This window comes from Rana temporaria, chromosome 9, assembly GCF_905171775.1.
Source record: "Rana temporaria chromosome 9, aRanTem1.1, whole genome shotgun sequence".
NCBI lineage: Eukaryota > Metazoa > Chordata > Amphibia > Anura > Ranidae > Rana > Rana temporaria.
In genome coordinates this window covers 167,475,681-167,491,274 of record NC_053497.1, presented here as the reverse complement: position 1 = coordinate 167,491,274, position 15,594 = coordinate 167,475,681, and the positions used below count along the sequence as shown (strand labels likewise).

The 15,594-nt window shown below is 45.4% G+C and overlaps 1 protein-coding gene across 1 annotated transcript in view; it reads left to right on the top strand.

The window, feature by feature from the left end:
- The window catches only part of LOC120914303 (RLA class II histocompatibility antigen, DP alpha-1 chain-like), a 62,807-nt gene that overhangs the window by 39,265 nt on the left and 7,948 nt on the right, over window positions 1–15,594 (top strand). The window contains exon 2 of the mRNA XM_040324938.1: window positions 13,466–13,711. Coding sequence (XP_040180872.1) covers window positions 13,466–13,711 — 246 coding nt within the window. The remainder of the gene's footprint in view (window positions 1–13,465; window positions 13,712–15,594) is intronic.

Genomic DNA, 15,594 nt, shown 5'->3' with positions numbered 1-15,594 from the left:
AAAGGGCCCAGAGGTCCCCAGGGCCCTGGATGGCAACCCCCCCCTTTTTTTTATAAATGTTTCTTTTTTATATATATTTTTTTATTTTTTATTAAAGGGCCCAGAGGTCCCGGATGGCAACCCCCTTTTTTTTGTAATTTATTTTTAAACCCCCTTTTTAAAATATATTTTTTATATATATTTTTTATTTCTTTTTTTTCTTTTTATTAAAGGGCCCAGAGGTCCCCAGGGCCCCGGATGGCTACACCCCTTTTTTTATATATATTTTTCTTTATTTATTTATTTTGTAAAGGGCCCCCTGCTTCTAAATTCGCGGCAGCCCCCCCCCCCTGCTTCTCAATTTCAGGTGGCAGCACCCCCCCATCCCGGTTCTCTGCTCCAGGGGGCCCATGCCTGAAGCTATGTAAGTGGCCCCATAATTCCTGATGGCGGCCCTGCCGCCCGTTAAGCCCCTGTGCTGCCCACAAATCAGGCTGAAAATCATCAGCGGCACGCAGCCAGTGACAGTACTGCTTCCCTTCCCAGTGTTTTAAAATGTACAGCACCCCTGGCTTCCCTTTAGACGTGCACTTCTCCCTTCCTGCCACTGGGTGCTGCTTGTATATAAAAGTGAATTAGAATGTGAATTTATAACATCCCCAGTTTGCTCTTCCTGAGGCTGACTTCTTCATGTCCTGCTCCTCAAGGTATGTCACTGTTTGCTAATCTTTATTGTAAATAGAAGTTTTCTGTAGAGTGTGCCCAAAGTCTTTATAATATTTGATCATTCACTGCAGGTCTGGTCAGTGTTTTAAAAAGTTCCTCTATTTTACACATGGCATGGCATGGGGTCACAGCACCGTCTGTCCATTCTGCTTTAGCACCATGGGACCCCATGCCATGTGTAAAAATGAGGAACTCTTTAAATCACAGACCAGACCTGCAGTCCAGGCTGAGTAAGGCCTCAGAGCACATGGCATTACTGTCTGTATTTAACTGCTTGATGGGCTTATTTTGGGCCTGGCTGGTTCACATATATGTGTTTTGGAGGCCCACATTTGCGCAGGCACAGCAGCCCATTCATTTGAATGGGCCGCCATGCCTGCGTTTCCTGCAAAGAAAAGCGCATGCCTCATGTAATAGGCTGCGCACACGGCACGCCTAGGCCCATCAAGCACTGAAATACAGCACTGTCTGTCCATTATGCTGTCTGCTGTGACTTATCTGCAGTTCCCGCACTGTCAAACTTGCTGCATTTTTAGATGTTTAGGTCATGCTTTTAAAAACACAGTGCATTTGCGTGTGCAAGAACTGCAGGTAAGTAGCATGGTGCAAAAGCAGAATGGATTTCAAGGCAACTGTATTTTTAAAATGCTGAATGCACCTTTTTTCTGCAGGAAACAAAGGCATGGCAGCCCATTCAAATCAATGGGCTGCTGTACCTGCACAAATGAGGACCTCCAAAACATACATGTGAACCAGCCAGGCCCAAAATAAGCTGGAGGGGGGCCCAAAAAAAATGTTTGCCCAGGGCCCAAACCATATTAAAGATGGCCCTGGACGTATCGCCTTTGCAGCCCCTCGGCGGAAGGAGGAAGTGGGACAGGAAGTTCCCTTCTCCTGAAGCCCCCACTCCCCCCCAAAAAAAATTACATGCCAAATGTGGCATGTAAGGGGGCGAGGAGTGGGTTAAGCGGAGGTCAATTTTGAGGGTGGAACTCCTCTTTAAATATTGTTACATCAACTAGCGCCCCCTATCGCATAAAATTCTGACATTTCTCTCCTACATGTATGTGACGGTATCGGTATGATATCCCCGTCAAGCATTCCCTCCTCTCCATACAAGAACATCACAGGATCATCCATACATGAGTCAAGACTGAAGGCTGGAACCAAGACTGATTTATTGGCAGCTTGCTGCTGGTTATAAATACAGTTTTACAAGCTAAATCCTTAATCAAGGAACAATGGGAGCTCCACCCCCTTTTCACCCACTCTGGAGTTCTCATACAGAATATAGCCAGACAATTCGGAGCCGACCTGAAAACACATTTTCTTTAGATAAGGACATCAGTGGAGTTAATTACTAGGTGTAACAGCCTGACCACAATGAAGCAATCAGAATAATTAACATGAGCCACTTATCTAATCATTGTAAACAGTAAGGCCGGTCTCCTTCCCACACACAATAAATCAATTACCATTTGAACTAGGGAGCTGGCTGAGGAAGGGTCATTAACATATCAATCAGCCTGTAACACATGAACCCTTTTTACCTCTAACACACACAATATATCTAAAACAAGCAGGGAGAATTACATGCTTCACAATGGCCCCCCTTTTTCTCCCTGCTCCGCCAAACCCGGTTGGACCTTCCCTGGTCCAGTAGGGTTGACGGGTTCAGAGCTTTTAGTCCGAGGTTAACTCCGTTTGGCGTGACTGACCTCCCTTTGCAACTGCTTCCGACTCAGGTATGTCACCGGGTCGTCGGATCACACGCCGGTCAGTCCCCAAGTCTTTGTGCGATCTGCAGAGTCACCAGAAGTCAGTGTGAAGATGGCGAATGGGTCTGTGCGCCGCTATCTAGGTGTCCCGCTATGGGAGGGGCAGGTTATGGCTCTGAAGTGACAATCACAGGAGATTCATAAAAAGAAAAAGTTATATTTGTTGAAATGCTGTAGCACTGGTGCTCAGAGTTCGGGGGGGGGGGGGGATCAGTGCCCCATAGGGTCAGCCACCCTCTGCTCCCTCCGCAGCCACCGGTTCTCCTCTTTGAGCTTCTCCAGCTCCATCTCCAGTTCATGGAGCCTGGGGGGGTCAGCCTGCTGTGACCTCAGGTGGTTGTTCTCCTCCTCCATGCGGCTTATGCACTCCTCCAGCTCTATGTACTCACGGATCAGCTCCTGCTTGCTCATGTCCTGCAGGCTCTCCACGTGGTCCTTCATCATCAGGAACTGGGTGGTGGTGTAAGGGGCCACCGGTGGGCCCTTGGCGAACATCTCGGCCCGCATCTGGGACGCCCGCTGCGACTCCCTCTCCTCCAGTCGCTTCTTCTCCTCCCAGGTCTGCTGGTTATATGACTTCCAGGACCTCTTCTTCTTGGAGGGTAGCTGGCGGTGCCTCTTTCTGCCCAGCTCCCTCCAGGGCCCCTCCGGCTCATGGCTGTCGCCCATGACCAGCTGACAATGGTGTTCCCTGTTGTCCGTAATAACAGATTGTACCATGAGGGCTTCGTAAGGGGTGCCCAATGGTTCTTCCCGACCCAGCTCCTGGGGATCCCAAGCCGAGTCTACACAATGGGCTGCTGCTGGTGGGCGGTACCCAGGTTGAGACCAATTTGACCTGGTGTTGTCATTCAGGGGGCTTGTCATTCAATTCTGCTTGAAGTGACCCAACTGTTTGCACCGGAAGCAGCGTTGTTCGTTGTCCTCCTGGCGTGGATAGCGAGGGCTAGATGTCACCGGTCTGTTAGGAGGTTGGTATCTAGCGGCTGGTGGGTGTGAGGGCGCCGTTGGTCATGGAGGTTGTACCCGTGGTGGGACCTGGTTTGTCTTGCGAGTATCCGCATATTCATCCGCCAACTTCGCGGCCTCTGGTAGAGTCATGGGCCTGCGATCTCTCACCCAATCTTTGACATCTGTCTGGATGTGATTGTAAAATTGCTCCAGGAGCATTAGTTGCAAAATGTCCTCTGCGGTGGTGGCCTGGCTGCTGTTAACCCAGTTAGAGGCCGACAGGGACAACTGGCATGCCCATTCCGCGTAAGAGTCTTTCGTGGTTTTGCGCGAGTCCCTGAACTTCTGTCGGTGGGACTCTGGGGTTACTGCATAACGAGCCAGGAGCACTTCTTTAACCCGGGCGTAGCTATGGATATCCTGATCTGGCACGGTCCGGAAAGCATCAGAAGCTTTGTCTGACAGTTTGCCTGACAATATTGCAACCCACTCTCTTCTAGCTATTCGGTGCAGGTTACATTGTCGCTCAAAGTCTGCCAGGTAGTTATCAATCTCACAGTCCTTTTCATCAAAAGCTTTAAAAGCGCTAAACGGAATCTTCCTTGCGTCTGCTGTGCTGTACTCACTGTTTGGAGAATGTGCGGCTGCTTGTCGGACTGCTGCCAGTTTTAACTGTAGCTCTGCGTCTCTTATTTGTTTAGTTTCCTCCGCTAACAGGTCCATCACTTTCAGCACCACATCCGGCGTTGGGCTCGGGCCGAACCACGCTAGCTTCTCTCTCATTAGCTTGTTGGTTGGTGACTCCTCCTGAATCACTGGTGTCTCCATCTCTTGTACTGCTGGCGTTGCTGCAATCACGTCCTCCTGGTCTATCTCCATTGATTCTGCTATGATGACCCGCTTGGTTTTGTTGCTAGCAATCCTTCCACGAACTTCCAGTAGTTCTTTCAGTGTATTTCTTTTAACTACTTGCCGTCGCCGCACCGTCATAATACGTCCACAAGGTGGCTCTCCTAGGCGAGATCACGTATTATGACGTCCTACCCTTTAGCCGCCACTAGGGGCGCACGCGCGCCGCCGGAGGCGCGCGCACGCGCCCCCCGCTCGCCCCCGACTCCCGTGCGTGTGCCCGGCGGGCGCGATCGCCGCCGGGCACACGCGATCGCTCGGTACAGAGCGGGGAACGGGAGCTGTGTGTGTAAACACACAGCTCTCGTTCCTGTCAGCAGGGGAAATGCTTTTCTTCGGTTCATACACTGTATGAACCGAGGATCAGTGTTTCCCCTAGTGAGGCCACCCCCCCCCCCACAGTAAGAACACACCCAGGCATACTTAACCCCTTCCCCGCCCCCTAGTGTTAACCCCTTCACTGCCAGTGGCATTTTTATAGTAATCTAATGCATTTTTATAGCACTGATCGCTATAAAAATGCCAATGGTCCCAAAAATGTGTCAAAAATGTCCGAAGTGTCCGCCATAATGTCGCAATACCAAAAAAAAAAATCGCTGATCGCCGCCATTACTAGTAAAAAAAATATTAATAAAAATGCCATAAAAATACCCCCTATTTTGTAAACGCTATAACTTTTGCGCAAACCAATCAATAAACGCTTATTGCGATTTTTTTTTACGAAAAATATGTAGAAGAATACGTATCGGCCTAAACTGAGGAAAAAAAATGTTTTTTTATATATTTTTGGGGGATATTTATTACAGCAAAAAGTAAAAAATATTCATTTTTTTCAAAATTGTCGTTCTATTTTTGTTTATAGCGCAAAAAATAAAAACCGCAGAGGTGATCAAATACCACCAAAAGAAAGCTCTATTTGTGGGAAAAAAAGGACGCCAATTTTGTTTGGGAGCCACGTCGCACGACCGCGCAATTGTCTGTTAAAGCGACGCAGTCCCGAATCGCAAAAAGTACTCTGGTCTTTGGGCAGCAATATGGTCCGGGGGGTAAGTGGTTAAGCAGGGTGTAGCAGCCTTCCATTCACTGTTCCCAGTGTCTGCTTGGAATCCTGGTGTAAGGGAGAGTAGAAGGGAAGATCCCGCTGCTGTCATCCAATTGTGACAGTATCGGTATGATATCCCCGTCAAGCATTCCCTCCTCTCCATACAAGAACATCACAGGATCATCCATACATGAGTCAAAAATGAAGGCTGGAACCAAGACTGATTTATTGGCAGCTTGCTGCTGGTTATAAATACAGTTTTACAAGCTAAATCCTTAATCAAGGAACAATGGGAGCTCCACCCCCTTTTCACCCACTCTGGAGTTCTCATACAGAATATAGCCAGACAATTCGGAGCCGACCTGAAAACACATTTTCTTTAGATAAGGACATCAGTGGAGTTAATTACTAGGTGTAACAGCCTGACCACAATGAAGCAATCAGAATAATTAACATGAGCCACTTATCTAATCATTGTAAACAGTAAGGCCGGTCTCCTTCCCACACACAATAAATCAATTACCATTTGAACTAGGGAGCTGGCTGAGGAAGGGTCATTAACATATCAATCAGCCTGTAACACATGAACCCTTTTTACCTCTAACACACACAATATATCTAAAACAAGCAGGGAGAATTACATGCTTCACAATGTAAAAATCTGTATTTTTTTTGCTAGAAGCTCCAAGACCCTAGAGAATGAAATGGTGGCTGTTGCAGTTTGTTATGTCACACGGTATTTGAGCAGCGATTTTCAAACACAATTGTTTGGGGGAAAAAATATATTTAATTAAAACAGGGGTGTCCAAACTTTTTTGAAAGAGGGCCAGATTTGATGAAGTGAACATGCGGAAGGGCCGATCATTTTGCCTGACATTCTTTGAACCATTAAAATTCGGTCTAATGCCACGTAAACACACAATCGGATTTTCCGTCGAAAAAACCTTGGATGGTTTTTCCAACGGAATTCCGCTCAAGCTTGGCTGGCATACACACGGTCACACAAATGTTCTCTGAACTTTCGACCGTCAACTACGCAGTGACATACAACACTATGACAAGCCGAGAAAATTAAGTTCAATGCTTCCGAGCATGCGTCGGAATTTTGCACGTCCGAATTGCTACAGATGATCGGAATTTCCATTTGGAATTTTTCCTGTCGGAAAAATAGAGAACCTGCTCTCAATATTTTGCTGCCGGAAATTCTGACAGCAAAAGTCCGATGGAGCCTACACACAGTTGGAATTTCCAACCAAAAGCTCACATCAGACTTTTGCTGCCGGAATTTTCGACCATGTGTACGCGGCATTAGTGTGTTCTTCCGAGCACTAATACACCGCCCAACAACAATTCTCTTGCCTTCACTTTAACTACTTCAGCCCCGGACTATTTGGGTGGTGAAAGACCAGGTCACTTTTTGCGATTCGGCACTACGACGCTTTAACTGACAATTGCGCGGTCGTGCAACGTGGATCCCAAACAAAATTTACGTCCTTTTTTTCCCACGAATAGAGCTTTATTTTAGTGGTATTTGATCACCTCTGCAGTTTTTAGTTTTTGCGCTATAAACAAAAATAGAGCGTCAATTTTGAAAAAAATTCTATATTTTTTACATTTTAATAAATATCCCCCAAAAATATATATAAAAAAAGTTTTTTTCCTCAGTTTAGGCCGATACATATTCTTCTACATATTTTTGGTAAAAAAAAAAAAAAAATCGCAATAAGCGTTTATTGATTGGTTTGCGCAAAAGTTATAGCGTTTACAAAATAGGGGATAGTTTTATGGCATTTTTATAAAAAAAAAAATAGTTTTTATTAGTAATGGCGGCGATCAGTGATTTTTTTCATGACTGTGACATTATGGCGGACACATCGGACACTTTTGACACATTTTTGGGACCATTGTCATTTTCACAGTAATCAGTGCTATAAAAATGCACTAGGTGGCGCTGTAGGGGTTAAGTGTTCCCTGCATTGTGTTTCTAACTGTAGGGGGATGGGCTTTCTGTCACATGACACTGATCTCCATTCCGAGTACACGGAGCTGAGATCAGTGTCATTCTCACGAGGCAGAGCAAGGAGATGCTTGGTTACACAAGCATCTCCCCGCTCTATACCTCCGTAAGACGATCGCGGTGATCGAGTCCGCATGACCCGCAGTCCAACTCACGGGGAAGGCGGCAGGGTCGCGACCACACTTGTCCGTGCCATTCTGCCGACGTATATATACAGTGGGCGGTCCTTAAGCGGTTAAGAGGGAAGTTTCAGGAAAATGTTTTTATTTTAAATAAAGAACTGTGAAGCAAAATAAGGGTCGGTGCCCATCAATGCAGCCTAATCAGTGCCCATCTGCAGCCTCACGAGTGCCAGAATGCAGCAGCCCCACCATTGCCATAAATGCAGCAGCCCCACCATTGCCATGAATGCAGCAGCCCCATCATTGCCATCAGTGCAGCCTGATCCGTGCCCATCTGCAGCCTCGGAGGGGACAGGGAGGGGGGCGGGATGAGCGCCAACAGATTACATACAGGAGAAACTCCTGTTTTCTCGGCAGCCTCTTTAATACAAAGTCCCGCCTCCTTTGATAGACAGAACAATGGAATGGTAGACGGGACTTCCTATTACAGAGGCCACCTGCAACGTAAACAGGCAATACTCCTGCAAGTACGGCACTCCTTCCGCCCCCTTCCTGTCCCCCTCAGAGGCAGCTAGAATATATATCTTTTGTGGCCCCGGCGCTCGTAGATTCGTTGGGGGCCACAAAAGATATATATGTCCAAATTACCAGGCGGGTCGTTCGAAAACGGAACGCAGGCCGGACTTTGGACATGTCTGCCTTAAAGGATATGTTCACGTTTGGGAACATGTAACCTCTTCCCTCTCCTGCAGCCAATCCCCTCCTCCCTGTGACAATGGGCTGGGAATCTTCTCCCTATATCAGCTGTCCCTATTTGGAAAGAGACCAGCCGTGCGGGGCTCTGTCCACACGACTGTATCATTCATTCACAGTTTTGTGGATGAATGAACTACAAGTTCAGACAGCCTTTTGCGGCTGATGGCTTGTAGTTCTTAATGAACTACCAGGGTGCTGTTAAGCGCTCTAGATAGTTTATTGATGCTTCCTGTCAGTGTGTAACTGCCTGCCTGTACGGGGAATGAACAGACAGCTTACACTGACAGTCTGCCAATTGTGGCTCGCGGACTGGATATTGGACATGCCTGAATTAAAGTCATTGTTAGGTCTGATGCATTTTGCGTTTTTCAATACATGCTTTTTCTCCATTGAAGTCTATGGGACCAAAAACCAGAAAATAGTCCCTGGTCCTTTCCATAAAGCGCACAGATGTGAACTACATCCATAGAAAACCATGTAGGACTGTAGTGTGTTTCTCCAAAAGTGAAAACGCGCTAAAAAATGCATAGGTGTGAACCAGGCCTCAATGATCACCTTGTAAAACAACCCATTCAATGTAAAATAGAAAAGAAAGACAATACAAACATTTTGTATAGATACCGATTTTTGTCTGGCATTAATTTCCGCACCCGCAACCACCGCTGCAGAATCACCATGAAGTTTCCCTGTGCCCGCATTTTTATAAAAAAGGTGCATACACCTCTTTTGTGCGTTTCACAAGCAAACACTGGATGCACAGCCTGCACTAGTTTAAGGCCGCATTCACATTGTAACGCCGCGTATGCGGCGTATTTTGCCGCGATTTGTTTACTTTTTTTTTTACAAATTATTTCCATTGATGTCTATGCCCGAACGCCAATGCCGCCTGAAAAAAAGGGTCCGGGACTTGTTTTCAGGCGGCAGGCATACGGCGTTTCGCTGTGAGATGTGAACCATCTCATAGACATCAATGGAAATTCGCCCCTCCAGCGTATCGAGCGTCGCGCTTCAGGCGTTTTGTCGCCTAGGTGTGAATGCAGCCTAAGTGAAACTGCAAAAACAAACAGGAAGGTGCAAGCGCTAGAAGTGACTGCTTTTTGGTGTAGGGGTTTTAACCCTCCCTTTATTTAACCAAAAAAATAAATAATGAAGTACTGTAGTTTGTCGCCTTTTCATGAGCGTGCACACTTTTAAAGTGTGATTTTATCAGGTATCTATTTACTCAGCGTAACATCATCTTTTACATTTTACTAAACAATTGTATATTATATTGTGTTTTTATACATTCAAGTTCATTAAAGGGTCACTAAAGGAATTTTTTTTTTTTAGCTAAATAGCTTCCTTTACCTTACTGCAGTCCTGGTTTCATGTCCTCATTGTTTGTTTTTGCTTTGATGTTGCTGTAATTCTCCTCTGTTCTGGACACTTCCTGGTTGTCTGTTTCCTGATCACCACAGTACTGGGAGATTTCTTACTGTGGTGACTAATCAAGGAGGTGTGATTACTGTTTGTAAAACGAAACTGGATTGGTGCTGAGGAGTTTTAGACAAAGCATCACTGCCCTCTATTGGCTCTTCTGGCTCTGTACATCAGAGAACCAGGAAACAACAGCAAAAACGAAACTAAACTGTAGGTACATTATATGATTGGTTTTTACCTATTTTTAATCATTTTTAACTATTATGTCTCTATACCCTGTAAACAGTCATTTCAGAAAAAAAAATTCCTTTAGTGACCCTTTAACCACTTCCATACTGGGCACTTAAACACCCTCCTGACCAGACCAATTTTCAGCTTTCAGCACTCTTACACTTTGAATGACAATTACTCAGTCATGCAACATTGAACCCAAATGATTTTTTTGTCCTTTTTTTCCCACAAATAGAGATTTCTTTTGGTGGTATTTGATCACCTCTGCGTTTTTTATTTTTTGCGCTATTAATGAAAAAAGACCGAAAATTTGGGAAAAAAATGATTTTTTTCTTAGTTTCTGTGATAAAATTTAGCAAATTATTAATTTTTCTTCATAAATTTTGGCCACAATTTATACTGCTACATGTCTGATAAAAATAACCCAACATTTTTGGAAATTATTTGGTCTGTGTGAAAGTTTTAGAGTCTACAAGCTATAGTGCAAATCATAAAAAATTATCACATCTGATCACACCTGATCTACTGAAGGCCTATCTAATTTCTTGAGACCCTAACAAGCCAGGGAAGTACAGATGGCACTGATGAGGCGGCACAGATGGCACTGAGATGGGTACTGATGTGCACCGATGAGGCCTGTGTACTGGTGGACACAGATGAGGCGGCACAGATGGCACTAATGAGGCGGCACAGATGGCACTAATGGCACAGAGATGGGCACTGATGAGGTGGCACAGGTGGGCACTGATGAGGTGGCACAGGTGGGCACTGATTACAGATGTGCACTGAGGTGGCAGATGGGCACAGGTGGTACTGGTGGCATAGGTGGGCACGGTGGGCACGGTGGCACAGGTGGGCATGGTGGTACTGGTGGGCACAGTGGTACTGGTGGGTACGGTGGTACTGGTGGGCACGGTGGTACTGGGGGGTACTGTGGGGGGCACTGTGGTACTGTGGGGGGGCACTGTAGTACTGGGGGGCACTGTGGTACTGTGGTGGGGCACTGTGGTACTGTGTGGGGCACTGTAGTACTGGGGGGCACTGTAGTAATGGGGGCACTGTGGTACTGTGGGGGGCACAGGTGGTGGCACTTGTTAGTCACTTTTTTTTTTTTTTGTGCTGGTTACCGATCTCTTTCCCTCCTCACACGCGCTGTCTGTGTGAGGAGGGAGACCCGGCAATGAGAGATGATCTCATATGTTTACATATGAGATCATCTCTCATTGGCCGCACAGATCGCGCTGTAAATAGCCGCTGTGATTGGCTATTTACCGCGATCTGTGTTTGGCTGTGTCCAAGGGACACGGCCAGCACAGCAGTTCCCCGCTGCGCGCTCGGGAGCGCGCGCGGGGAACGAGCAAAGGGGCGGCCGTAAAAAGACGGCCTGTTAGAGATTGGGAGCCGCGCTGCGGCCGTACAAAGTCGTACGGCCGTCAGCTAGTGGTTAAAGTGTATTTTTTCCCAAAAACTTGTGTTTGAAAAACCACTGCGCAAATATCGTGTGACGTACAAAAATTGCAACTGTGTGCAGCAGCCCCCCTAATACTTACCTAAGCCCATTTAGATCCACCGATGTTGGAGGAGTGTCTTGGCTGCCCAGGACTCCCCTCCTCATTGGCTGAGACAGCAGCGCCATTGGCTCCCGCTGCTGTTAAAGTCAGTCAGCCAATAAGGAAAAAAAGGGGGTGGGCCAGGCCGCAGCTCCTTGTCTGTATGAACACATGGAGCTGTGACTTGGCTCGGGTACCCCCATAGCAACCTGCTTGCTATGGGGGCACTCAGCAGGAGGAAGAGGCCAGGAGAGTCGAGGGATCCGAGAAGAGGAGGATTGGGGCTGCTCTGTGCAAATCCACTGACACAGAGGAGGCAAGTATAACATGTTTGTTATTTTTCACAAAAAAAAGGAGAATTTACAATTACTTTAAAGTCCAGCCTGTGTGACAACCTCGGCTATTTTCATAGATATAATGGAGAAATCTGTGTAGCTGCAAAGGGTAGGAAGTGTGTTATTTTGCTGGATAACAAGGTGAAAAAAAAAATGAATGGGGAAAAAAGCCTGAAAAAAAAAATGAATGCCGCCATCGCATCTCAAGATTGGTTAACTGCATTATATTACTTTATTTGGGTTTAGATACACTTTAACCACTTAAGGACCGCCACACGATGATATACGTCGACAGAATGGCACGGCTGGGCACAAGTGCGTACATGTACGTCCCCTTTAAGAACCCAGCCGTGGGTCGCGAGCTGTGACCCGGTCTGAAGCTCTGCAGACCCGATTGCTGCCGGTGTCCCGCGATCAGGTCACAGGAGCTGAAGAACGGGGAGAGGTGTGTGTAAACACACCTTCCCCGTTCTTCTCTGTGGCAGTGACACTGATCGTCTGTTCCCTGTCATAGGGAATGACGATCAGTGATGTCACAGGTCCAGCCACGCCCCCCTACAGTAAGAAACACACAATAGGACACACTTAACCCCTTTAGCGCCCCCTAGTGGTTAACCCCTTCACTGCCAGTGTAATTTTCACAGTAATCAGTGCATTTTTATAGAACTTTTTGCTGAGAAAATGACAATGGTCCCAAAAATGTGTCAAAAGTGTCCAATGTGTCCGCCTTAATGTCGCAGTCACAAAAAAAAAAAAACGCTGATCGCCGCCATTACTAGTAAAAAAAAATTATTGATAAAAATGCCATAAAACGATCCCCTATTTTGTAAACGCTATAACTTTTGTGCAAACCAATCAATAAACGCTTATTGCGATTATTTTTTAACAAAAATATGTAGAAGAATACGTATCGGTCTAAACTGAGGAAAAAAAATATTTTTTTATATATTTTTGGGGATATTTATTATAGCAAAAGTAAAAAATATTGTTTTTTTTTTTAAATTGTTGCTCTCTTTTTGTTTATAGCGCAAAAAATAAAAACCGCAGAGGTGATCAAATACCACCAAAAGAAAGCTCTATTTGTGGGAAAAAAAGGACGCCAATTTTGTTTGGGAGCCACGTGACACGGCCGCGCAATTGTCAGTTAAAGCGATGCAGTGCCGAATCGCAAAAAGGGCCCAGGTCCTTTACCTGCATAATGGTCTGGGTCTTAAGCGGTTAAATACTTTAGGGGCCAGTTCATACCACATGCAGTCCAGTGCGTTTTTTTTTCTGCATCAAAAACGCATGGAAAATAGGTTATATGGTTTCCAATAGTTCACACCAGTGCGGTCAGTTCCAGGGCTTTTCAGTTCCAGAAAAAAAAAGTAGAACATGCTGAATTTTTCTTGGACTAGACTGTACTGGAACGTGGTAAAATGCATAAAAAAAAAACACTGGAATGCACTGTAAAGCATGTGGAATGCATCCGGAAACGCATCAAAACACACCGAAACTCGTTAAAAACATGCATGCAGAAATGCATCCAGAACAGATCTGGAGTGAGTTTTTGTGCCGTGAACCAGCCCTAAAAGATTTCAGGCTTATTTTAACTGCTGCAGTGGTCAAATCTATACATATAATTAATCATGTTTTTTTTTTCTTCCACAGGTGAAAATGTTCTGACGCAGGCCGTCTTTTACCAGACACTGGAACCATCAGGAGAATACATGTTTCAGTTTGACAAAGATGAGATCTTCTATGTAGATTTGGATAAAAAGCAGACCGTGTGGAGGCTCCCACAGTTTGGTGAAGTGGCCGGCTTTGAGGCAGCTGCAGCTCTGCAGAATATGGCTGTGCTGAAACATAATCTTGATTCTTATAAGCAGCGGTCAAACTTCACAGAAGCAAAAAACGGTAAAAATAATTTTCTATGTATTAAATGCACTGTGCACTGTAAAATTTACAAACGTGAGTGACCTTTACATTTGTTTTTTGAACCAGGTGCGTCCAGCTGTAAGGCTCGGTTGGTTCACATATATGTGGTGCGGGAAACGCAGGGAATCCTGTGCATTTCCTGCACCATATTAAAATCACACGCATGAACCGCAGGGAGTGTCAATATGAAGTTAACGACACCCCAAAAGGTTTTGCAAATCACAGTGCGGTTGACAGAATCGGATGACGTAGGTCTGAACACCCATGCGATCCGATTCCAGTGCGGGAAAAAAAAAAGGATCCTGCACCTTTTTGTGTTTCCGATGCAGTGCGATTTGAGCCATACAAATGAATTGCTCAAATTGCATTGCACAGACATCGCATGGGATTTAAATGGGAATGCGGTGCGATTCCTATTTGAATCACATGCGATGTGCCACACCACATGTCTTTATAGACCTTACTTTGTGCACTGGTGTGCTGTCATGTTGGAACAGGAAGGGGTCATCCCCAAACTGTTCCCACAAAGTTGGGAGCATGAAATTGTCCAAAATGTCTTGGTATGCTGACGTCTTCAGCGTTCCCTTCACTGGAACTAAGGAGCCAAGCCCAACCCCTGAAAAACAACCCCACACCATAATCCCTCCTCCACCAAATTATTTGGACCAGTGCACAAAGCAAGGTCCATAAAGACATGGATGAGCGATTTTGTGGTGGAGGAACTTGACTGGCCTGCACAGAGTCCTGACTTTAACCCGATACAACACCTTTGGTATGAATCATGTGGCTCTCCTCTCCTCATGCAGAAGTTGTCAGTGAGGAGAGGAGAGCCGATCGCTGCAGCTGGCTGGTGATCAGTGAGTATGAGCTGTTTTTTAAAGCTTTTTACTCACTGATCACCATTCTAGTGTCACACACAATGTAAAACACAAAATAAACAAACATGTCCCCAAAACACATATCCCCACACATGTCCCCACATATGTAACAGTAAAATCACATGTCCCAATGATAATATGCAAACATATGTCCGTGATCACCTGTGCACATCTGTACATGATAATTTGCGTACATGTCTGTGATCACACAAACCAATTATTATACACTTATTATTATACACTTAACAGGATATTTTTTACCAAAAAAATGTAGAAGAATACATTTGGTTTAAATGTATGACAAAATTTGATTTTATTGGATTTCTTTTAAAATAGAAAGAAGAAAATATTGTTTTTTCCAAATTTCCACTCTTTTTTCGCTTATATCGCATTTATAAATAAAAAACGGAACCGTAAATAAATACCACCAAAAGAAAGTTCTATTTGTGTGAACAAAATGATAAAAATTTCATTTGGGTACAGTGTAGCATGACCGCGCAATTGTCATTGAAAGTGCGAAAGCTGAAAATTGGTCTGGGAAGGAAGGGAGCGAAAGTGCCCAGTATTGATGTGGTTAAACCTGACAAATAGTAACCCACGTTTAAAATGTCCGTTTTGCCGAGTTTACATGCCGCGGTTAGCAGCGATTTGTCGCGTTTGGCATCTGGAAATCTCTGGCGTCTGAACTCATTTTTTTGCTTTAAAAGAAACGCTGTTAAAAGCAACTGCCTAAAAATGACTGTAAACGGGACTGTGTACATTGTCACATAAGATAACATTAAATGTGTTCAGAGGCAGTTGAAAAAAGCGTCCCACTGCCTCTGAAAGTCCATTTAACAGCGTCCCGTGTACATGGGGCCTAAACTGAGCACCAAAAACTAAAAGTACTATTTAACCCCTTCCTTACCGGCGCATTGTAAAATGACGCCGACAGGAACCCTCCCTCGATCCGGGTGGACGTCATATGACGTCCTTTGTTCCCGG